Source organism: Solenopsis invicta, chromosome 4 (assembly GCF_016802725.1).
Source record: "Solenopsis invicta isolate M01_SB chromosome 4, UNIL_Sinv_3.0, whole genome shotgun sequence".
NCBI classification, from domain to species: domain Eukaryota; kingdom Metazoa; phylum Arthropoda; class Insecta; order Hymenoptera; family Formicidae; genus Solenopsis; species Solenopsis invicta.
In genome coordinates, this window is record NC_052667.1 from 4,826,105 (window position 1) to 4,850,020 (window position 23,916).

The 23,916-nt window shown below is 35.1% G+C and overlaps 3 protein-coding genes across 6 annotated transcripts in view; 1 reads left to right on the forward strand and 2 right to left on the reverse strand.

The window, feature by feature from the left end:
• On the forward strand, positions 1-16,942 carry LOC105195810. The gene is made up of 9 exons (XM_039447961.1): positions 1-625; positions 698-891; positions 9,131-9,416; positions 9,822-10,730; positions 12,447-12,623; positions 12,820-12,915; positions 14,366-14,498; positions 14,875-15,086; positions 15,921-16,942. Exons 1-9 carry the CDS (start codon positions 516-518, stop codon positions 16,753-16,755), a joined length of 2,952 nt encoding a protein of 983 aa, XP_039303895.1. The 5' UTR covers positions 1-515; the 3' UTR covers positions 16,756-16,942.
• LOC105195597 lies at positions 11,899-14,246 on the reverse strand. Of its 2 annotated transcripts, none has more exons than XM_039447817.1 (6): positions 14,036-14,246; positions 12,953-13,220; positions 12,818-12,877; positions 12,528-12,732; positions 12,355-12,464; positions 11,899-12,282 (listed from the first exon to the last, which is right to left on the reverse strand). In XM_039447817.1, exons 2-6 carry the CDS (start codon positions 13,025-13,027, stop codon positions 12,025-12,027), a joined length of 708 nt encoding a protein of 235 aa, XP_039303751.1. In that variant the 5' UTR covers positions 13,028-13,220; positions 14,036-14,246; the 3' UTR covers positions 11,899-12,024. The 2 variants fall into 2 exon arrangements, with proteins under 2 accessions (XP_039303751.1, XP_025990540.1); XM_026134755.1 differs by lacking the exon at positions 14,036-14,246 and adding an exon at positions 13,653-13,719.
• Positions 16,846-23,916, reverse strand: part of LOC105195598 (RNA helicase aquarius) — a 26,955-nt gene continuing 19,884 nt past the window's right edge. For 2 of the 3 annotated variants that reach the window (XM_011161083.3, XM_039447813.1), the window contains 12 exons: positions 22,244-22,357; positions 21,803-21,906; positions 21,537-21,648; positions 21,235-21,448; positions 21,084-21,132; positions 20,774-21,009; positions 20,008-20,395; positions 19,400-19,648; positions 18,961-19,318; positions 18,640-18,896; positions 17,435-18,569; positions 16,846-17,348 (listed from right to left, as the gene is read on the reverse strand). In XM_011161083.3, the coding sequence (XP_011159385.1) occupies positions 17,121-17,348; positions 17,435-18,569; positions 18,640-18,896; positions 18,961-19,318; positions 19,400-19,648; positions 20,008-20,395; positions 20,774-21,009; positions 21,084-21,132; positions 21,235-21,448; positions 21,537-21,648; positions 21,803-21,906; positions 22,244-22,357 (3,444 nt within the window). In that variant the 3' untranslated portion in view covers positions 16,846-17,120. Of the gene's footprint in view, positions 17,349-17,434; positions 18,570-18,639; positions 18,897-18,960; positions 19,319-19,399; positions 19,649-20,007; positions 20,396-20,773; positions 21,010-21,083; positions 21,133-21,234; positions 21,449-21,536; positions 21,649-21,802; positions 21,907-22,243; positions 22,358-22,445; positions 23,072-23,916 lie in introns of those variants that run through there. The other variant, XM_039447814.1, reaches the window with a different exon arrangement.

Sequence of the window (23,916 nt, forward strand, 5' to 3'; positions counted from 1 at the left end):
TAGGGAATCCTCAGTGTTATCAACGCGCTTTCAGTTCGCGCTTCGCACATTGGTTAAATTCTGTTTGTTTTCTGTTCCTGAACTCCCTGAATTAGTGTGCACTTAAAGTGAAATAGATATATATTTGAAAGTTAGTGAAAACAAGAAGGAACGTTCCGGTGCAGTCTAGTGCAGGAATAGAAAACAAGCCTATTGGCACGACCTTTGATGCAGTATATGCGCAGTCTACGCGACTACGCGACTCCGGAGTCTCGGGATAGTCGAAACTCGAAACGCATCCTCAATTCTATTCTGTTCGCGACAATTCGACGAGCGGGAACTCGCTTGACGCGCTGGCGCCATTTGATCGTTATTAATGCCGTTATTCGCGTGTCGCGGATAACAGTTAAATCGCGATTGTACCGATCGACCATCTCCTGATCCGCATTCTTCCCCCGGTATCAGCCGTCCGCAAACGGGCCACGACATACATCGACGACATCTACTCTTCGCACTTTTGTCAAACCCGTGATAACATGAGCTACTTGAAGTCGATCGGCACCGCCGTTATATACATCGGCCTATTCCTGGCCGTGATAACGTTTATACCCGGTTTACCGCCGGACACGGAATTTAAAGAGTACAGGTATTACGCGAGAAAGAAAAAAAAGAAATTACGAATCGTGACTTTCATTAATCGTGACCTTTGACCTTGCAGCGCACCGATACCGCGCGAACTCGTTTTGAAAAATCGGCTGAATGGTGCCCAAAAGCTGTTTGAGGGTGAGGTCCATGGCCCGGAAGACTTCGAGTCTTACAACGGGCAGTTGTACACCGGCGTGCACGGCGGTTATATCCTAAAGGTCGAGGAGAATCGATTGACACCGATCGTCAAGTTTGGTAAAAAATGCGGTGAGTTGCACAAATTGAGACCTAGCTGAAAATGATTATAACTACTAAAAAGCTTAAATTTGTTTGGTCTAATAAGATTGAATTGTGTTTTTGAACCTGCCAGGGTTGGGTAGTAACTATAGTTAAAGAGTTAAAAATTAATTAATAAAGTTAAAAGTTAATAACTTCTAACTTAACTTTGTTAATTTTTAATGATTTAATTTTTAACTTTAACTAGTTATTAACTTTTTTTCTAAGTTAAAAATTTATTTATGTACAAGAAAAGATTGTAAGAAAAAAATACATTCTCATATAAGAAATAAAATTTCTTGATATTATGTAAACTTAATTTACAAATAAAATATTAAGCTTATTTGATCCATATTATAATAATTGTTTTGAGTAATTTAATTTAAAAAAATTACGATTTTGTATTTTAATATGAATGTTTAGCAATACAATACAATCTTTGAAAATAATTATGTTTTACTAAACAGAATAGAGTTTTCTAGTTTTACTTGCTTTTTTAGTAAGACATTTAATTTATCAATGTACTAAAAATTATGCAATTTTTTTATTGAGATATTAATTTGGCGAAACGTGCAAACATATTAGCAATTATAATGAATCTCAGCTTAATTTTGAAAAAAGGAATATAAAATAAAGCAACACTTAGTAATAAAATTTTCAGTTGAGATGGAACAACTGAATAAACGACTAAATAAAAATGTAAATAAAAATATATTGAGAAAAAAATGATATAATTATGTAAATATTATTAAAGTTTAATGTTTTTTTAAAATTAAAAAAAATACAATTTCAAGGGTCTTATGAATAATAATTCAAATAAAACAAGACGAGTTAAGGAGCCGTGCTGAGTGTTGTACGCCAAAATTTTTTTATTTGAAATGATAAGTCGAGTAAACATGATCTCAGAGATAAGAATAATTATATATAGACAAGGGTCATGTGTGAAAATAAGTTTCGGTATTTTTATAATAAGTAATATTTATATATTAATATTTTTATTAATGAATTATCTATCTCTCGTAAATTATTACAATATAATATCTCATAACTTATTGTTCATAAAGTATTTATTTCTACTTTGTAGCTATGATTCTTACAATTTAAACATGTTGCGTGGTCGTCTGCGTATGCGTGTGTATGTGTGTATGATAACCGAGAGCTTTAAATTTAATCTTCTTTTATAAGAAGTCATGTTTGTTTTTATGTTTGACTTATCAAGCATACCTAATCAAGAATCACTTATATTTTTTTTTTTTTTGCTGTAAATTAGTAGTCTGGATTTTTTATTCATAAAAATAAAACTTGATTTGCAAGTATATGATCATGAATATGACATGCGAATATATGAGTGTGTACAATAATGAAGCATGTGAAAATAGTATAAAAGTAATAAACGTACGTATATAAAACAATACAAATTAAGAACATTTCAAAATCCAGAGAAATATAAATGTTACTTTATATTTGATATAATTATTTGATATATCAACAAAATAATATAACTTAAAAATAAAAGAGCAAATAAAATATACAAGGTCAAATAACGAACTGCTTAATGCAAATGGATGTATTGCGAGGAATGTGTTATTTTTGTTTTATCTTTACTTTGCATAAATATATTCAACATTTCAAGGTTACATGCAGTGTTAGATAAAACATTTTAACATTTTGTTATATTTCTGATTTAATTCTTCCGAGCCTAATTCCTTTCATTAAAAAAATTTCGAATTAATGTCCGATTTCTTTACATCTCACGATAGCTATCTTTTTCACGATAGATAAAGATGTTTGTATTTGTAAATAATTAAAAATTCATTATCTTCACTGAAACTTCTGATTATGTATTTAACGGATAGCTATTTTTCATACTACTAACTTTTGACCTAAAAAATGTACTAATAGAATGTAATAAAATTCTATATTAGAAATTATTATATTCTCCGGGAGATATCTCATGGATAAAGTAAGATATGTGAAACATAAAATGTAGATCGCAAATATAGACGCGATTGAATATTATTAACGCTTTATGTCGAATTCGCGTTTACAATTCCTGTTTTGTCTTTTATGAAAGGTTAATTTTTAACCCATGGCTAGATCAGCAAAGATAGCCAAAAAATATCACTTGGAAATAGGAACGCGACGTAAAAAAACATTGACATAAAAAGTGGTTTCAATTTGATACTTTTTTTATTATTTTTGCTGATCTGGCTATGGGCAGAAACAGGTTTTAATTATTTTTATAGTTTATTTTTTTGCACAAAATATAAATGATTTAAGAAAAAGTCATATACGTTTCTTTAGTAATTTTTTCCGCAGAATTGGTTGACGCAGTTTTCTTCTGCAGTCAATTTTTAATAATTTGTTTATAACAATTAGTTGCAAAATTGGTTTTTGAAAAGTACTATTACGTTAGTAATGTTTTTTCATGTTCTGGCTCTCTATTTCTAATTGTTATTTTTTTGTTATCTTTGCTGGTCTGACCAAGAAGAGGCTTTAATGGGTTAAATAAAGTTTAAATTAGTAAAAAAAAAAAAAAATAATTAAGATACAAAATTCTCACCAGAATCTCTTTTCAAAAATGCACGATTGAAAATTTTTGTTTAAAAAAAATGCAGAAGTTAGATTTTATTGTAATTTTTTATTTATTGTACTTATTAATAAAAAATATTTTCTTTATTTATTCAGTAGTCCTTTCAGACTATTTATCGAAGAATTTTTTTTAAAGTGCGAGAATAAAAAAATATCTTTTTTTTCCACATTTAAAAAACGAGAATGGCTATACCGATCGAAGCAAATCTTAATGCTGAATAATTTTTTAAATCGACTTACAAACATTTATAAGATTCCTTAAATTTTTTTTCAATCTTTTTTCTATTTCGCTGACCTTGTCTATTTTCATTTTATGACCGTTTTAGTTATATAGATGCTATCAGCTCTGTGATTGACTTAATCTTATCTTAAGAGTACATTTAAAATGGTTTTAATTATTGAGACACAACCACAGAATTATATTAGCATAAAACATTACTTGAGTATTGAAAAAAGAATGGATCACAAATATTGGTCTGTGATCTTTAACATCTCAAGTCAATATTTAAGATTGTCTTGAAATAAGAATAGATTTTATGAAATACTAATACGTTTTTCTCCTGTTTCACAAAAAAAATGTATAGGGTAAAGTCGGTATATACGCCGCAGCTATCGAAAATTTAATTTATTAAGTATTATTTACTATGTTTAAGGAAAATAAATTAGATTAATAAAAACTTCATACTGTTTACTATTATAAAAAAAATTTTAAGTATGAAATATTTCTTTTCTTATACTTGAAAAAAAAAACTTAAAAAAACCCTTGCATTTTTGTCATATAAAAAAAGTGGCGGGATTTACGACTACTCATGTGTAAGATACACGGCGCATCGAAATTTACAAATAATATTAAAAAAATGTATCCGATGCAAAGTTTGCAATTAGCATATCCATCGACCGAGACTTTTGGTCGCGTTGCGTTATGCACAGGCCGCTTATCCGCGCTTACATAAAAGCGCGTCTTGCCTGACCGTTAAAGCTCAATGCACAATTGCAACATGCACATTGAGTGGTGTCAGCTCGGACGCGCCACTTGCAAGGATCTGTCTCGCATGTGCATGCTCTCGATCTAGGAAGTCGGTGGTGAAAGAGGTGCACATGAGAGTACATTATTAGTATCATTACATTTTTAATAATTTTTTACGCACCTCGCCGAGCCGCAGTTTGATTCCTGCCATCTAGGCGTTTCTCCTAAATGCGATTCAACCGACTCAGCGTCGATTCTATTAATTTGCATACCCGTTTTCCAGTAGCTCGCACTTCGCATTCATAATATTTATTCGTACACATTTTTGGGCAAGCTTTTAACAATATTATATTTTTTTACGCTACGAACAAGCTAATAATGCTCTCTCGCAAACTCGGATGGAGAGAATTTTCCCTTAGAAATTATCTTCAAAATTATGACAGTCGTGGGACAACCTAAACTTCAAAGTATTTTATTTTATAAAAATTTACTGAAATCTTGTAAAATCCTACTTCAAACAATTTTATAATACAAAGATAATATAAGATTTTATAATTTTATAAAAGTGTTATTTCAATTTAAATAGAATTTTATCAAATTATAAATATTTTATATTATAAAATATTTTGGAAACCCAAGAAACCATCCAAAAAACCATCTTTCTTTAAAGATGGTTTTAACGTAAATATAAAATATTTTTTATCGTATGTTATGAGTTTAATGTCTGTTTTTGATTAATATATACACGCACACACACACACACACACACACACACACACACACACACACACACATATATGCATTAATATATGTTATGTTAGCATTAATATATGTAGGGTAAAGTCGGTATATACGGCGCAGCTATCGAAAATTTAATTTATTAAGTATTATTTACTATGTTTAAGGAAAATAAATTAGGCTAATAAAAACTTCATACTGTTTACTATTATAAAAAAAATTTTAAGTATGAAATATTTCTTTTCTTATACTTGAAAAAAAAACTTAAAAAAACCCTTGCATTTTTGTCATATAAAAAAAGTGGCGGGATTTACGACTACTCATGTGTAAGATACACGGCGCATCAAAATTTACAAATAATATTTTCAGATATGATATAAAATAACATAATAACTTACAAAATGTGTTTATAAAGTTTATTAGGGAATAAGAACAGTAAATATGTATTCAAAGTAATAATAATGCAATATTAAAGAAATTAATATGCACAGACATCAACAGAGTGCGCATTGTGTTCTCAACATAGTGCTCAACATAGAGTAAGTGCTGCTTTCCAATCACGCAGTGTCTGTATTACGGCATAAATCCCGTTCGCTGAAAAGGCCGTATATCCTAAACAAATGGAATATACAAGATATCAAACTAAATAAAGAATATGTCTGTTAAGTTAGCACCCCCACCACAAAAAACCGAAACGCCACCTATGCCAAAATTAAGTGCTTTTTATGTGCTAATTATGTACCCAATTTGAAATTTTTGTGCTCGAGCGGTTTAGCAAGAAAATGAGATTGAAGGTGGGGGTGCCAGCTTAACATTAAGCCAGCACCCACTCATATAAATAATTAATAAAATAAAAAAATAAAAACACTAGAATTAAGTGCTTTTTATGTGCTTTTCAACGATATATAAATAAATGTTCGTACTCAATCTCTTCGACTAGAAAATCGTTCAGAAAGTACAAATACACACTAATGGAACAAGAGTAAACTACCAGAAAGAAAGCAATTCTGAAATTGGTTGTAGGCTTAAAATATTCTCCTATTTATGTGCTTTCAAAATATGCAAGACAGGATTTTTGTGCTCAACCCCTTGATCGAAAAACCGACCCTGAAGTGAGCACCCTATCATTCTGGTACAAGAGTAAAGTTTCAGTGGAAACGCAGACATTGTATTAAGCTTACAATCTAGATTTTTTTTGTTTAAATTTTGCATATATGCGGTATTTAATTTGACGTTTTAAGTATTAATTATATACTTATAGGTAAATCAGTAAATTGAGGTAATAGTAAGGAAATTAAATAAGACTTAAAAATGTTTTGAATATAATTAATTTAAATATATTAAATAACATTTTGTATTGATACATTTATGAATATTGTTTCAATTTTTTTACTTGATGGTAACATCGAAAAATTTGCAAAGTCTAATTTTTATGGAGAATTATTACGTTACTGTAGGACATTTATATGCATACGTTTACACACACACACACACACACACACACAAACGTATTCATACATACATACATATATACATACATACGGTTGTGTGTGTGTGTGTGTGTGTGTGTGTGTGTGTGTGTGTGTGTGTGTGTGTGTGTGTGTGTGTGTTTACATGCTTGCAAACCCTTTTCTTTCTAGTCCTTTACGTTACGTTCTAGTGCAATGTTACATATATAATAGTGCAGTTCACGCTATAATTGCACGACTAATACTTGAAGGATGAATTAATTTGATGTTTTATTTAGTATCTAGAGTGTATTTGGATGTTATATGCGTGCATGTAATAGGTTAAAATACTTAAAATTGTGGTAATTTTAAAAATGTTTTGTATATCAAAAATTTGAATTAAGAAAATATTAATGTTATGATTTTATATTTTTAAATGACATATATAATTTTTAAATATCCTTCATTTATTATCGATGCACGTTATGTAACAATGTAATATAGTGTACTTGTTTTTCTTATTTATAATATAAGCAGTTCACGCATTGGCGCGACTTATATCTGCAGAGTATCTTAGTTAAAAGTAAAAATACGCGTTAACCTGCAGATATAATCAATGCTTTTTATGCAAATTCTGATAACATTACGCTACATAACATAAGTAGCAGTTCACGCTGTTGCGCGCGACTAATATTTGAAAGATATTTAGTCACATTAATAATTTTGAAAATAATGTATGAAGAATAACATGATCACTGATAGCTTTCAAATATTATCAATGCTTATCATGTAGCTTTCTCCATAACATTTTATATTAACTTAGTTAAAGATTTGTGACATATTCCTAAAATTATTTCATTTTAACAAAATATATATGTACTTGTATAAGTTCCTTAATTATGAATTGATTTTTGAAATTATATTATTTTTATTAAATGCATAATTACGTTGCATATAATATAAGCTGTGGACAAACAGCGTAATTTGCATTTAAAATCTGTTCTGTGTCCTTACAGTCATCATATTTCATCCATTTATTATTTTTTTTGTAACATATAGCTGCATAATGTCCAATAGCGTCTGATGAACGTCTTGTTTGTATCCCAGGAGCTTTGAAGGAGCTCACTTCAGGGTCGGTTTTTCGATCAAGGGGTTGAGTACAAAAATCCTGTCTTGCATATTTCGAAAGCACATAAATAGAAGAATATTTTAAGCCTACAACCGATTTCAGAATTGCTTTCTTTCTGGTAGTTTACTCTTGTAGCTGAACGGTGGGGTGCTCACTTCAGGGTCGGTTTTTCGATGAAGGGGTTGAGCACAAAAATCCTGTCTTGCATATTTCGAAAGCACATAAATAGAAGAATATTTTAAGCTTACAACCAATTTCAGGATTGCTTTCTTTCTGGTAGTTTACTCTTGTAGCTGAACAGTGGGGTGCTCACTTCAGGGTCGGTTTTTCGATCAAGGGGTTGAGCACAAAAATCCTGTCTTGCATATTTTGAAAGCACATAAATAGGAGAATATTTTAAGCCTACAACCAATTTCAGAATTGCTTTCTTTCTGGTAGTTTACTCTTGTTCCATTAGTGTGTATTTGTACTTTCTGAACGATTTTCTAGTCGAAGAGATTGAGTACGAACATTTATTTATATATCGTTGAAAAGCACATAAAAAGCACTTAATTCTAGTGTTTTTATTTTTTTATTTTATTAATTATTTATATGAGTGGGTGCTGGCTTAATGTTAAGCTGGCACCCCCACCTTCAATCTCATTTTCCTGCTAAACCGCTCGAACACAAAAATTTCAAATTGGGTACATAATTAGCACATAAAAAGCACTTAATTTTGGCATAGGTGGCGTTTCGGTTTTTTGTGGTGGGGGTGCTAACTTAACAGACATATAAAGAATACAAGAGCTATGCACTTGAATCTTGCTTGTATTTTATCCTTTACTATCGCTCTACATTTACATATCATGAAATAATCATTATGCCTTTTATATTTTCTACAGTAATTATTTTACGTAGACGGTAATACACGATCGCGCTACTTCTACGTGAAAAAATTAATTTAATTTACGATATTTTCGTTAATATTAACAATAAAAAACTGTAATTACAATACAATACTAATATAACATAAAGGCACATAACAAAATAGTTTTGAGCAAACTATCTTTATTTCTTCTATTTTTTCTGACTGCTGCGGCGTACATCCCCCCGCGGCGTAAATACCGACTTTACCCTATGTAACATGATGCGAGAAAACAGATTGTTTAGAAATTTAAATATTAGGTCGACAACAATTACTGTTGTCAATTTAATGAACCACAGAATAATTTAAAATTAACAGGTAGTGTTAATATTACATGTATATAAATTTTACATACATAGAATCAATAAATAAATAATTTAGTATATACATAATTAATACAATTAATTATGCCAAAGTAATGAAACTGATGTCTTTTCTTATGAAATTTACAGATGGAATATGGCAAGAGCATATATGTGGGAGGCCTTTAGGATTAAGATTTGATAAAAAAGGTAATCTATATGTAGTAGATACCTATTACGGTATTTTTAAAGTAAACGTTGCAACCGGAGAGTACGAAAATGTAGTAAACGTTTCTAAACCGATTGAGGGTAAAGTTCCACGATTTCCCAATAGTATCGATATTGCAAAAAATGGAGACCTGTACTGGACCGAAAGTAACACGGATTTTGCACTTTACGACATACTTTCGATATTTCTGTCAAATCCATCAGGGAGGTAATAAAAAAATTTTAAAATTGTTCTATATTATGCTGTGTGTATATATGCATGATATACATGTATATGTATATACAGGGTGTTCGATAATGGTTGTATGCACGTTTTACTATAAAAGATGATTTACTTCTTCACTTCTTATAAATTACATGGAGTGCAGTCGATAAGTCATGGTTAAGGCGCGCTCTTATGGTAAAACGTGGATACAACCATTTATCGAACACCTTGTGTGTGTGTGTGTGTGTGTGTGTGTGTGTGTGTGTGTGTAACACACACACACACAACACACACACACACACACACATATATATATGTGTGTGTGTGTGTGTGTGTATATATATATATATATATATATATCACATAGAGAGAGAATATTTATATTAATATTAATTTTATAAATTACAGGCTTGTCCATTATAATTCAGCGACAAAACAAACAAAAGTACTTATGAGAAGCCTAGCATTTGCAAATGGAGTTATGTTAAGTGACGATGAAAGTTTCATAATTGTCGCCGAAACTACAAAAAATCGTATTATGAAATATAATTTGAAAGGACCAAAGGCAGGACAATCTGAAGTTTTCGTCGATGCCCTACCGGGTTTACCGGACAATATTAAAAGTGACGGTCAAGGTGGTTTTCTCGTCTGTTTGATTATAGTTATTAACCCTGAACATCCTCAAATCGATAGGTCTCTTATGCCACATCCATATTTGAGAAAAATGCTGGTACGATTATTAGTGACGATGGAATTACCATTTAAACTATTATACGATATTTATCCCAATACCTACACGGAAAGAATTTTGCATGCGATCGGATCATTCCAAGGTGCTGAGAGTATAGTTGATATGCATGAGAAAAGTATATTATTGAGAATAGATGCATCTGGTAATATCATCGATGCTCTTTCGTCAGATGACGGCACATTCTCTCGTGTAAGTGCAGCTCACATACACGATAACTATTTATGGTTTGGCTCTCCATGGCTAAAGTATATAAGCAGAGTGCCATTAAAACAGGCTTTCCCTGACCTAGCTGAGAAAGAACCTTCTCGTGGAACGAATGCTGGTCCTGAAGGCGTAAAAGTAGAAAAAACGAAGCGAGATACGGACACTACAGCTAAACCAACCGCTGCTCCTACGCTTAAACCAACAGCCGCCCCTACTCCTAAATCAACCGCCATCCCTACGCCTAAACCAACTGCTTCTCCTACTCCGACACCTAAACCAACCGCTGTGCCACAACCATCCTTGGCTCCTAAAGTAGAGAAAGTTAATCGGGTCAAAACGAACCGTCCGAAAGAGGACCTTTAATATATAAGTAAATAAAATAATAATGGACGAAAACTTCATACAATTGTCCTGCCTTTGGTCCTTTCAAATAGATGGAAGCTAAGAATATGAATGATACATTATGTAGAGGAATCAATCAACTTTATACCAGTGGCTAAAAATGAGAATAAGTTTAGAAAAAAGTTATATGGTTGGCAATTGTAATGTATATGTAAAGTTGAAAGATCGTTTTCGCAAATTTTATTATACATATTTTCTATACATATAGTATATATACTAATTTTTATACTTTATATCCTATTTGTGTATCTCAAAATCTGTATGATTCAAAGACTTTTTTACTTTTTTTCCACAACGTTAATTATTTTGGATACAAATATTAATTTTTTTTGTAATAGCTGTCAGTTTTAAGAATGCTAAGCATATATCAATGTTGAAATAATTAACTGGCAACACAAGTATCTTATTAAAGAAAACAAATAATATCAACATAATTTTACTGATATGAAGGTAAAATATTGAAGTTATTTTGTATCTTTATAAACCTAATAATTTTCCATAAGTTTATTTTTATAATTTACTTTTCTTTACAAAGCATGGATAATATCTGTAATATTAATTTTAATTATTAAAATATACATAGTCACATAAGTCAACAAATGGGAGCAAACAAATCCCGAAATGATATAAATATTTATGTAGGTAATTAAGGAGAGGACAAATGTTTTTGTTAAGTTGGTTGATTATAAATAATAGTTTTGTTATATGGTGTCAGGTGTGAGATGAGATAATTATAAGAATTGTACAGTTTGGTAATTACACAAATAAAATTGACTTTTTTGATAGTTACCACTTTTGTAAATATTTAAAAAATAATCCATTCACCTACTTTAAATATTAATTTTATATCAAATAAATTGAAATGTTTTTGAAGTTGTGTAACTCAAAGAGAATTTCTTTTTTCTCCATAACGTTAATTACTTTGGATACAAACATTAATTTATCTTTGTAAGAGCTGTCAGTTTTAAGAATGCTAGGCATGTATCAATGTTGAAATGACAACAACACTCAATATAAATACAAATAACTCAATATATCAGTTTTATATCTCAGGAATTTATCAACTCATTTTTTTTTGCTATACATTTGTGCGACTGTTCTTTACGAGATATGAAATTACAAGAATAATAACTTTTATTAAAGTTTTATTAAAAAATTTTTAAGTACATAATATATGCATTTTCTCTCTTGTATATACAAACTATGAAAAAATATATTAACTCTGGAAGTTTATTGTTAAAGTAAGTTGGGCACTTACAAATCAAGTCGTCTAATTATAATAGTAGGCAACAGTGACTTCATTTTGTCAATTATGAACATTTGCGTCTTCCACAAAACTGTTGGTTGCTTGACAAAATGCCAATATCCATTTCTCCTACGTACTGCCCACTTTTGCGCGTTTGCTAAGGACCTTCTGTACGCTAGTACACGTTTATCCTTTAGTTTTATCCAAGGTTCATGTACTGTAGCTAAGCCTAATTTAACTAGTTCCTCACCAATCTCCATCGCATCCTGTTTGCAAAAATAATAGATGAACGTGATGCAAGTGTTTAATGACGTAAAATATAAATTTGTTTCTCTCACTTGATTCTTCGGTGGCATCGCAACCACGCACTCCAAATACTCCTTCTCTTTAACTATAGGCACAAATGTTATGAGCTTTCCATTGAGCACAGTTTGCAACCAGCTTACACCTGCAAAATTGACCTACGTTTTTTTAGACTAGCTGCAGATTTTACAATCTACTCAATACCTACCGTTGCCTGTGATGTCAACACCACCAATCTTGACAGGCAAATAAGACCTGTTGTTGAAATGGGGAAAGGACAGCAATGGTTGATGATCCACCATCAGTAAAACTCTGGAAGAGCTCGGTTCCACACGTCGTACAATGCCCTGGAGTGGAACTCGCGTTTGCAGAAAGTTCAACGGAATGTCGGACGGTTTCGTGAACTTGGCGAACTGGAAGGCAACGAGAGAGAGAGTCAACGCGAGGTCTGTCCGAGACCATAACAGATGAATGCACATAGATTCGGTTTGTACTTACAGGTCTAATTTTGTACAGAGCTGCGAACAGGCCGGCGCTGGCAATCCCATAGGTAATCAGCTAAAAACAGAGAAAAAAAACAGCGAGTACAAAAACATGTGAGTTACGAGTATAGGTTAGGAAAGCATCGCGTACCTTTCCTGGTCCCATATCGTCCTCCATAAGGATCTGAAGTCGTTCGAAGATCGAAGGGGCATCCTTGCGCGCCATGGTCCACTCGATCTTGAGCAAGGACGGTCGTGTCGTTCGTGTCGCGTCTCAGTACACACTGGTGGTCTCACCTGATTGTGATGCACTGGATGCACTGATCGCGATCGTTGAATCGTTCTGCTCAGTTCTGCTATTTACTGTCGTATATCCTTTCGATTCATTTTCTCGCAGTTCTCATTCGGTATCCGTTCAACTGCGGAAACAGTAAAACTACAGTAACACACTTACGCGCTTACAATTGCATGATTTAATTAAATTAAAAAAATATATATTAAACTCTTAATAAATCTGATAATTAAATTTATTTGATACATTACTTCTAGCCTTAGTTTAGAATTACGTTTTAAGTTCGACAACCTACGTTGACAAACGCAATTTATAGAATTAAAAAATATATTTAACACTTGATATAAAAATATTATTAAGCACCAAGATCCGTTTCGATCGAAAATTTGCATTTTCTTCTACTATCATTCACGTATTCAACTTATTATTAGAAATTATGAATCTAATAATATACATAGTGACGATGTCAGAAAACAATTTCTAAGGTTAGTGTATTCATAGTCGTAAATAATTTTCAATCTTTAATTAAAAGCGTAATTAACTGCAGATTTATTCATACATTTCTTTATTTTTTCTTTCAGACAATCAAAGATTGAAACTTGTTCACGACTATAAGAGATGCTCTCGTAAAAACACGCACAGTTTTTTTCACAGACACGTTAGAGACGAGACGCGTTCAGCGAAGGCTCGATCGCGCGAACCTCTATTTCCACAAATATCCGGAATCAGCTGATCCTTAAGTAACACGAGATTTTCTAGGTCAAAGCGGAACAACTTTGCGTTATAAAGGGAGAGAGGAGGGAAGATCTATAAACGTAAAGGTAAACACGAGAATTATATTTTTAAAGAACAATTAGTAATAATTATAACAGTATTCGATTATCGGCTTTAAAACTCGCGAGGAAAAATCTCGAGGAAGAATAGACACGTCTTTCTTTTTACCTCGTTCAAAGCTTGCAGAAAGATACGGACCGCGGGTAATTAACGCTTCGATGATAATCGTCAATTGTCACCTTGGCGCGCGCGCGCGCGCGTGATGGAAACCTCCGTAAGATGGAAATCGAAAGAAAACGCGCTGTACGAAAATATGAACATAAAATAAGACGTGACTTCACGGCCGCGCGTTCACTCGCTCGCTCGCGAAAGAGCGGAGTCCGGGGGTCAGCCGGGTCCGCGACGTCCGCGTTCCAAATCTGCGCCGCCGTTCGGCGGAGGACAAGCTTGCGCCACGCGCGTAGGCAGCGTGCGAGCGAGTGAGCGAGCGTAGTGACGTCGTCAGCACGTTCAGTGTAGGACTGCTGTGAGACCGCGGAGGCGAGGACGCCCCGGCGTGGAGGGTTCGCCCCCCGAGGAGTGCCCGAGCGCGAACATGTTCCGGGACGGCCAGTATTTGGAAGTAATCAAGGTAACCGCGTGCAACAGCTGTTGTCGAGACAGCTGGTTGTCAAGCGTGCGCCCGCGCGCGCAACAGGCGGGCGGGCATCACGCGCACGAAACGCGCCTGCGAAATATCTGTCGCGATACATCTCCGATTGCGTGCGACACGGAGCGATTTTTCTCCAGTGTGTATCAGCGTGATATTTGGTATCTTCCTTTTTCCAAATCACGCGGGAAGTATTATATCGTTCGCGATAATAGGGCGGACGACGAAACGCTACGGAGATGATGGTGTCACGATGTTTTAATGATCCTCAGCGGAATGCGTTTCTCATTAATTTTTTTCGAACGATACGCCGCGATTTGTATTGCTTATGTATCGTGTCACAACCGTGTGCCCGCAGGCCTCGGACGATTGCCTGGCGACCGCCGTGGTCACCGTGCAGGAGAGAACGGTGGAGATCGAGAAGCGGAAGGTCACCACGAACAAGTGGCTGCAGATCGAGGACTGGGCGGCCCTCTACAAGATACTGGAGCGAGCGGTCCTACGGAACGGCCGTCAGGGTGACGGCCGGGGATGCGAACGGAGAAAGTCGACTCGTCAGCTGGAAGTCACGTAAGAGTGCTGCAATTGTATCGACTCAGTGACTTTTTAGATTGATTCTTCAGCAAATTGATCAGATTTCACGAGGATGATTTCAATAAAATGTCTGATCAACTTATTCAACAGTTGATTTATTGAGCAATGATCTGCAGCACTTTGTTAACAATAGGATTGTTAATTTTTTAAGTATTTGTATTAATTTTTTGGCCCATAGGAGAAAAAATGGAAAATTAAGGAAGACGAATTATATAGTTGATTCATTGAAAACAATTCTGTCAGTTGAATTAATCACTCATTAAGTTAATTAGAATTTAATTTTTCACAGTTGAAAAATTTGTATTAAATTTCACATAATTATATCTCCTAAAAAATTAAAATTTTTGTGTTAATTTAACATAAAATGAATATGTCAGAGAACAACTTAAATATTATGTAAAAAGTTAACACAAAAATGTAACACTTTGATACAAGGAAATAGAATGTGGAAACGTTTTTCTTTTTATTTCTTCAGTAAAATTAACATAATATAAATTATTTCTTACATTTCTGTTAGCACTCTCTTTAAATTAAAAATCATTTGTTTAAATTAAACAAATTATTTGAACAAATTATTTATTTACTTTAAAAACGATTAATGACGCAGTTTCCTGAAATTCAAATGATTTTTATTTTATTCAAAAGTATTTTTACTTCAACTTAAAAAAAAATTAAAAGAAACAATCAATTTCATCAATTTAAATAAAATTTTTCTCAGCAAATAGAAAGAAATAAACAATATTCTATGAGATCACAAATCTTATCATAATTAGAAATTTATATACGAATAACGTAAATTTTGTTTAATAGGTACACTTTTGAGCATCCAGAAAATGCAAGTGATATGCCGTCCTTACCCACGATCAAGGTGCACGTGTCACCAGCCCGAAAGAAACCGGTGAAGCGAAAAACAGATGACGAGACATCGAAAAGAAACAAAGTAAAAACAGACGACGATGCAAGAAAACGAACGAAAGAGAAAAAGTCTCCCGTTCGAACGACAACAAAAGACGATCGATTGAAGAAGATACCAGAAAAATCGGCGGAGACTTCTCCGAAAAAGACCGAGATTTCGAACACTATCATGACGGAACAAGAAGACCCCAAGAGAAAGAGGTGCCGAACATACATGCTCTCTAACGATTTGGAGAACGCGCCGTTGGAGGAATACATCCCGGACGTGCCGAAGACAAAGAAATTGTGTCCGGACCTCAAATATGTACCCAGCCGAAAAAGCGTGTTGGAAAATATGCGATTAACGTCGAACGAGTACACGCCAACTCTGTGCGACAGCAAAAGCTGTGTTACCGAAGACGTGAGCTATGTACCGAACTCGATCGGGAAACTAGAAACGACCTACGAGATTTACGAACCACGTGCTACCACGGTGATACCTGACAGCGTTTTCGAGGAGTACGTACCTAATTCCAAGGGGTTCAACCCCTCCATAGAAGAGTACGAGCCTGATTTCAAATCCCCGAGTAAACTAATGAAGTTCGACGACAGTTACGTGCCCTCGAGCGTACGACGGAATACGTCGAATGATTCGAAGAAAACTCCGAGCAAGCCGACTTCTCCAGAGAAGTCGAAGAGACTAGAAGCTCGTCGAAAGGGATTGGCGAAGAAGATGGATATCTTCTCGTGAGATGTACGAGTGTCAAGTGTGCTGAAGTATGATGAAACATGACTAAAGAAGTTTTGCAAGGAGAGAAAATAGATTTTGGTATGACTGATATCTGTAAAAAGTATAATTTATCTTAATACGATATATAAGACTATATTATAAATTATTGTATAGCGATGTCTATAATAAAATACTTATTCTTCCTAAATACAACGGTATTGATGGCTCGATTGTTAATAAATGTCGTTTGCGATGTATACAATGATGTTTCAGAAAAGGAGCAAATAGTTTTCCATTTCCATACTACAAAATTAATTATTCTATTTCCAACATGCCAATACATTTCCTAATGGCATTACTCTTGCGCATACGTCCGAGTGATTCACTTAGCCGTCGTCCTCAGCCTCGCTTGGAGGATCTTCGATCAAATTCTTTATAGGCTCATATTTGTCTTGCGCTATTTCTTCTTTGGATTCTTTCATTTCAGTGTTCTCTTGATCGAGCTCCTCTTCATCGTCGGTATCGTCGTCAGCACCCGGATGAGCGGAAACCTTATGCGTTGGACTGCCCACTGTCTGCATAGTTCCCGGCTTCTGCCACATCTTTTGTGATCCCTGAAAATAATGATCAAAAGATCGCGTTATCAGTATGTCGAAAAAACAATATATATAAATCAATTGTAAGTTCTCACAAAAATTACCTTCATTCCGCTGACCTTCTCCATGTAATAATCGTAAACAAATTTAGCCATGTGCGGCATATCTTCGATTTCCATCGGAACTGTCGAGGGTATGGCGTCGTTCGGTCGTTCAGTTGGATACAGTTCCTGTGGTAACAGTTGCAGCTTTAAAGGTCTCTGCATTAAATGATCGAACGCTGGTGTCAGTTCGAAACAATTTTTAAATAGAGACACACGAGCGAAGACATAGAGACCAAGGCGGGCACGCGACATCGCCACCACTAGACGTCTCGCGTCTCTCAGATGACCAACTGCACGCGTCTTCACCAGAGACAGAAGAATGTAGTCGTTTTGCTGACCCTGATACTTATCGACAGTTGTCACTTTATTTGGCCGGCCTATCAGAGGATTGGTTGCGCATCGGATGTTGATCACATCTCTTATCAGATGTTTCTGACCGTTATACGTGGTCAAAATACTGATCTTGTCTGCCGGATATCCCAACAGACGCATGTACATGAACACCGCGACGCAGTATTCGGCTTCGGCGAGATTCTGATAGAAGTAGGCGCTAGGCTCGCTCTCGCCGACGCCGTTGAAATCCTCAACGTTCACTAGTTGGAAATCGTACAGGAAGCCAGCATTTGCGATCAGATACTCTGGACTGCGCTCCACATGCGCAAGATTGCCCAGTTTTTTATATCGCCAATTGTAAAGATTGCAAATGCTAGGTCTGGCGCGACCTTGGCCATCGAGATCGACCGTGGGTACGCCCAGTCTCACGAATCTCGCGAACAGCGATTGCTCCATATTCGAGTATTTCTGGAAGGCCATGTTCTTGATGACCGGCGGCAGCTGATGATGGTCTCCTATCATTATCCAACGTTTTAGACGATTATATCCATCCTGGGGATTCTGTAGCAGTAACGGTATGAAAGTTTCTATCTCCAGGATCTGTGCCGATTCTTCCATGAGAATATTATCGTATTTGAAACCCATGTCGACAAGTTCGCGACGTTTGAGCGCCGCGTGCGTACAGGTCATAGCAATCACTTTGGCCTCTTTCACGAGCAAGTATTTCGATCTGTCGAGACCTGATCGCAGTAATTCAAAAGCACGAAACTCCTCCAACTGTGCAAATATCCTTTCAATGTACCTGCATAAATTATATTCGTTAGAAGTAATTGTGCAATTACTTAGTAAAAATTTAACGCACATATTCTTACCTAAAGCAACTGCAGGCAATTTTGAGGTCTTCTTCGTATGAATTCCGCTTGAAAAGCGGCTGCGGAGCGTTGTCAAAGAACTTGTGGAAGGGAAACTCTTCGTCGATTATGGAGGATAACTCGGACTTCTCACTTGTGTGCTGCCTCTGCTTGACTTTGGCTTGGAAGCGGTCCCATCTTGTGGACACCTGATACATGAAAAAGTAACCCGCCGTTTCACATGTGTACGCGACGTCGCCCTTTACGTTCAGTGATTCCTGAAAGTAGAAATATAGTGTAACAACTATAATATATCAGTTTAGTAATTTAAGAAATAAGTACCTGTAATCTTTGAACTTCAAGGAGCAAATCCAAACGCTTGGCGAGAACGTAATTGACTCTGCCGTAACGACTGAAGTCCTTTTCTGTTTCTAGAGCCTCTTCTCCGTGACCGAGACGTAGCAGATGCCGTTCGTCGATATCGAGGGCCATTATCTTCTCGAATAGTTGATTGAGCGCTTGATTAGAATGCGTCACAATCAGCGTTCTTTGATTAGGAAAATTGTGATACAAATTCGAGATGATCTGCACGGCGACGTCTGTTTTGCCGGTACCGGGCGGGCCAACGACCAGTGTCAGACCTGGCTGCATTCCAGCTCGTATAGCTTCGACCTGCGTCGGCGTGAAGGGAATCTGATTCCTGCAACATGACATGTTTTTACCTCCGTTCAAAAAATAAAACAGGCTATTAATACACCACGAAAACAAAGTGAATGCTAACTTTTTCGGTTCGTTCGCTCTGTATGGTCCTCTACTTGGCGGCACATGTGGTTTAACTGTAATAATTTTCTTGGACGACTCATTGTTATGCTTCGCAAGAACATCCTCAAAAGTTAGCTGGAATGGTCGCACCAGGTTATCTTTATCCTCCGGGTTCGTTTTGATCTCATACTGAGGAAAACTGGCTCGCAGATGGTCGATATCGAGGAATGTATCGTTGAAATCTATCACCGCGATTTCATCTGGCATTCTGTTGCATCAAACATTTTTTTTAGTTCAATGGAAAATTACAAATTTAATGTATGTCTTAAATTTATAATTTAAATGTAAATTATAAATTATGTCAATTATTACAAAAGTCAATTATTACATAATAGTATAAAAACGTTGATTTATTTTTTGTAGAAATAATCAAGAGAAATAATTATTGCTTGGAAAAGTTGCTTTGGCGCACTAACTGTAGAAAAATATAATCACAGGATACATCTACTGTTAAAATCTTCAATTTGCTCATCCGTTTACAATCAATGCCGTTCCAAGCAATCAAACGAGGTATACACCCTCAACTTTATTATTAGTATAGATGTATAGATAGATAATAGAGATTACCTAGAATAGCAGGCTGCACCCGGATCACCGTATCCGAGGATTATATCGTGCAACCAGTCGGGTACGACGCATTCAGTATTCATAAGCTCCCTTATAGTCTCTAACACAGCTTTGAAGTTGTTCTCTTTAGGTTTACGCCTCATTATAATATTAAATCCTTCGTATACATCATCGCCGCCGTGGCTGGCGTTGTCCATATCGATTCGATATTGATTACAGTCCAGCCACACTCTATAGGTACGTGAATCGCCCGGCAGAATCGGCCTCGGTTCAGGGCCATCCTCTATCACTCTGCCGTTCGAATCGAGCATACCCTCAACTTCGCACCCTCGCACTGTCGTTAAACCCACTTGTGGTACGAAGGGGAGCTTGTGACTGTATTTTGTGCCTGCAATAGTACAACAATTGTTTAAATACTCTGATCTCATCTGCGGTATTATTATATAAGACTATTACATTAAGAAAAAATTTTACTGTCAACTGTCGCTATTACTACGTGTGAAAATGATTAAACTTTGCTGACATAACAAGTCATTTAATAACGTAATAAAACTCGTTTTATTGGTAATAAAAAAAAAAAATTTTGCTATTAAAACAAGATAATTTATCTTTGCCAAGTATATTCTGCAATTACAACGAAATTGTTTACAACTTTGATGACAAAACAAATTTATTATGGACGTTAATAGATCTTTTCTTTCTCTAGATAATTAATTCTTTCCTATAATTTAAAAAATTATTTCCTTTAACTTTCGTCTTATCTTACCGATAGGATTCGGCGGCTTAACTGTGATGAGAAAGCACACGTCGTGTTTTCGAAGGTTCTCCCATTCGGATTTTATCTCCTTACGCACGCTAAGATTTATCGTTACGTCGGCACGGACTCTCGACGGCCTGTTCTCGCCGACGTTAGGCTTAGCCACTTCGACCACCGCGAATTGCGTGATAGGTTGAGCCATTCTGGCCCATCCGCCGAAGTAGACACCGCCGTCCTCCGCTCGCCTGTAAGCAAAGAAAGAAGGAATATTGTGATTGCTTTTACTTTTGCGAGAAGGCAACGCGGCGTTTTAACATACCAAGGACTCAGTCTGCTCACGGCATCCTCGATGTCTTGTCGTATCTCATCTGTAAACAGCGATAATACATTTAACGATTGGTATACATAAATTTTAGATATGACAATAAATGACAAGGCCGTTTCTTTATCGCATAATCTTTACTACGTACATGTAGATTCCAAGCGGAATAGATTGAAGTTCCGTAGCAAGTAATCATGTAACGTGAGAAACTGCAGATTCAACTTTGGCAGAGCCAGACAGCCCTCGCCAGAAAAATATTCGGTCGGGACGATGCTCTCGTTCCAGATAATGTTTTCGGTCGGATAAAGGGGCATCTCATTTAACTCTTCAAGCTGCGACGGCCTACGCTCGTGTCGCGATATCTGAAATTGAAACGCATCGCTCTCATAATTCACATCGACCTTGATGGTATAAAATCTCTCTTCCATTTCTTTTTTTTTTTACACTCACCAGCAATTCGCGCAAAAAGTCTATGTCCAAGCGATACCAGTTTTCGTCCTTTTCTCGCTCCATGGGCGGTACTAAATTTAAGTAACTCGCAATAGATCTCAATTTTTCTTGACTGAAAATAAAACCCAATGTTATTCGCGGCGTTTCTCTGCTGAGTGAGTTTATACGTTAATATAATTATTTCGTTCAATGAATCATTTCATGATATTATTTAATACATATGTCTTTTGTATAAAGTAAACAATCATATTGCGAGCAGAACTCACCTGAGCGAGCCAAAATGTTTATACAGAGCATCCCTGACGTCAACACTAGCTACGTTGGCCAACGCGAAGCTTCTCAGATCCGGGAATTTCGCAAAAACCGCATTCTAAACAGAATTATAAATGTTAACTGCTAATCTCAAGATTTCGGGAATTTATCATACGTAATCTCTAGGCGCGTCAGTGCGTTAATGACATAGCTAACAGGATTAATCATAGCTGCTACTGAAATTCAAATTCTTGTCTCGTGATACTGGATCGACAACATCCAGTTGTTGATCTTACACAACGCGTTTGAACACCCGAAACACGTTATCCTCGCATTAAAAATGAAGCTGTATGCGGTACAAAAATCGGGAAAACCATTTCGCATACTTTAAAAATTATTCAGAGCGTATACAAGATCGTTCTTTAATCTGCAGCGTATTTTTGTAATCTACGTACCTGAAGAGACGTAATTTTAGTGTAATGCAACTCCGTCATATCGTGATCTGTTAAGGGATTGCCGGTCTCCTCGCTGATCTCGAATCGGGCGTAGAACTTGAGCATTTCCAGGAGCTGCAATTAAGAAAGAAGATGATAGTTTTTTGGATGATTTATAATAGTTATTTATATCATAATATTTTTATTGTTATAAATTACGAACTATATGACTTTTTTTGCACGTCTAAGTGTGCTATAAAATCAGAATCAACAGAATCGTTGCATTTATAATCGTTCTTTGACGTCATAGTCAACAAGAGGACCCGGCCGCAGGTATTTTAATTGTTTTTCTCAACGAATGGTGTTTCCTCCTCTTCTTCGCCAACTTGTTCTCCTGAGAAATTCAACCTTCCTTCGTCGAGGATTCGAATATTTACTTTCCATACTTTCATTCAGTGTTTGAGAAACTTATTTTCCGCATTTTATATTTATACCTCTCTTAAAAGAGATTATATTAACTTCCCATTTCTGAGAACGTGCATTTAAGACAATGCAGCGATATGAAGAATGAAAATAAATTCTTCAATTCTTATTACAAACGTCGTTTTGTATTTTGTGTGTGTGTATATGAGATGTTGTGTACACACAAAATTGTTATATATAATTATTACATGTAACATAATAACTAATATAATTTATTCATTGTTTATATTTATATTAATAATAAATTATATTAAGGATGTACTGTGACATATCCAAAAAAGCTTTACCAAAAATATAAAAATTTCATAAAATATTCCAGTATTATGTTTGAGTATCTGTGTAAAATTTAAGCATAATTCAATTAATTTTTTGTTTACTCTTGATTCTTATGTAAAATCGCGTTTTGCAGTATTTATTTGCAAATTTAATAGGAAAGCAACATTATCAATTATAAATAAAAATTTTTAGATACTAATAACACTCTAATAAATATTTGTGCAAAAATTTATTTAGATCCATTTATTCATTCAAAAATTATTTATTTTAAACTGCAGCAAAATATAGTAATTTTCGCTGTAAAAATTATTATAAATCAAATTTTTTTCATTGTTTTCTTCTTTGCAACTAGTTTAGGACCGGGATTAAGATTAGTTTAGGAAATTCGGGCATTCGCGACCAAAATTTTTTGTCGTCGATTAGGAAGAAAAAGAATAAACCTAAAGAAGCCTTCAGTTTTTAGATTTCGATAACTTTTAGCTCGTATTGTATAGCCAAAACATCCTTACTATAAGATTGGTAATATCTCTTAATATGTAGATGCATTTTTAAGTATTCCGCTTCATTGCGAATACAATAGCTTCTATCATATTCTTTGGCCTATTTTCGATGGCGACTGATAGCTTAATCAGCTCACCTAACAGCGTGCCTAATAAGCGAGCGTACCAATTAGTATGGCTCGTTACTCGCTCGCATGTGCCACATATCAAGCGACTATTCGAATGCGATTAACCGACTGCAGCTTGAAGGAAGAAGCATCGCAGCGAACGCTAACGATAGTCATAATTAATCATAGTAATTATCAGAATTTCCTATCATATCCGCCGCGGCCTTCGTTTGCAATGCGCGCGTGCAACATACAATATATATCCAAAGAATAATTCTGAACTTTCAGAATAGTTCTTCAGAGCAGGTGTTTACAGTGCGTTGCGGAT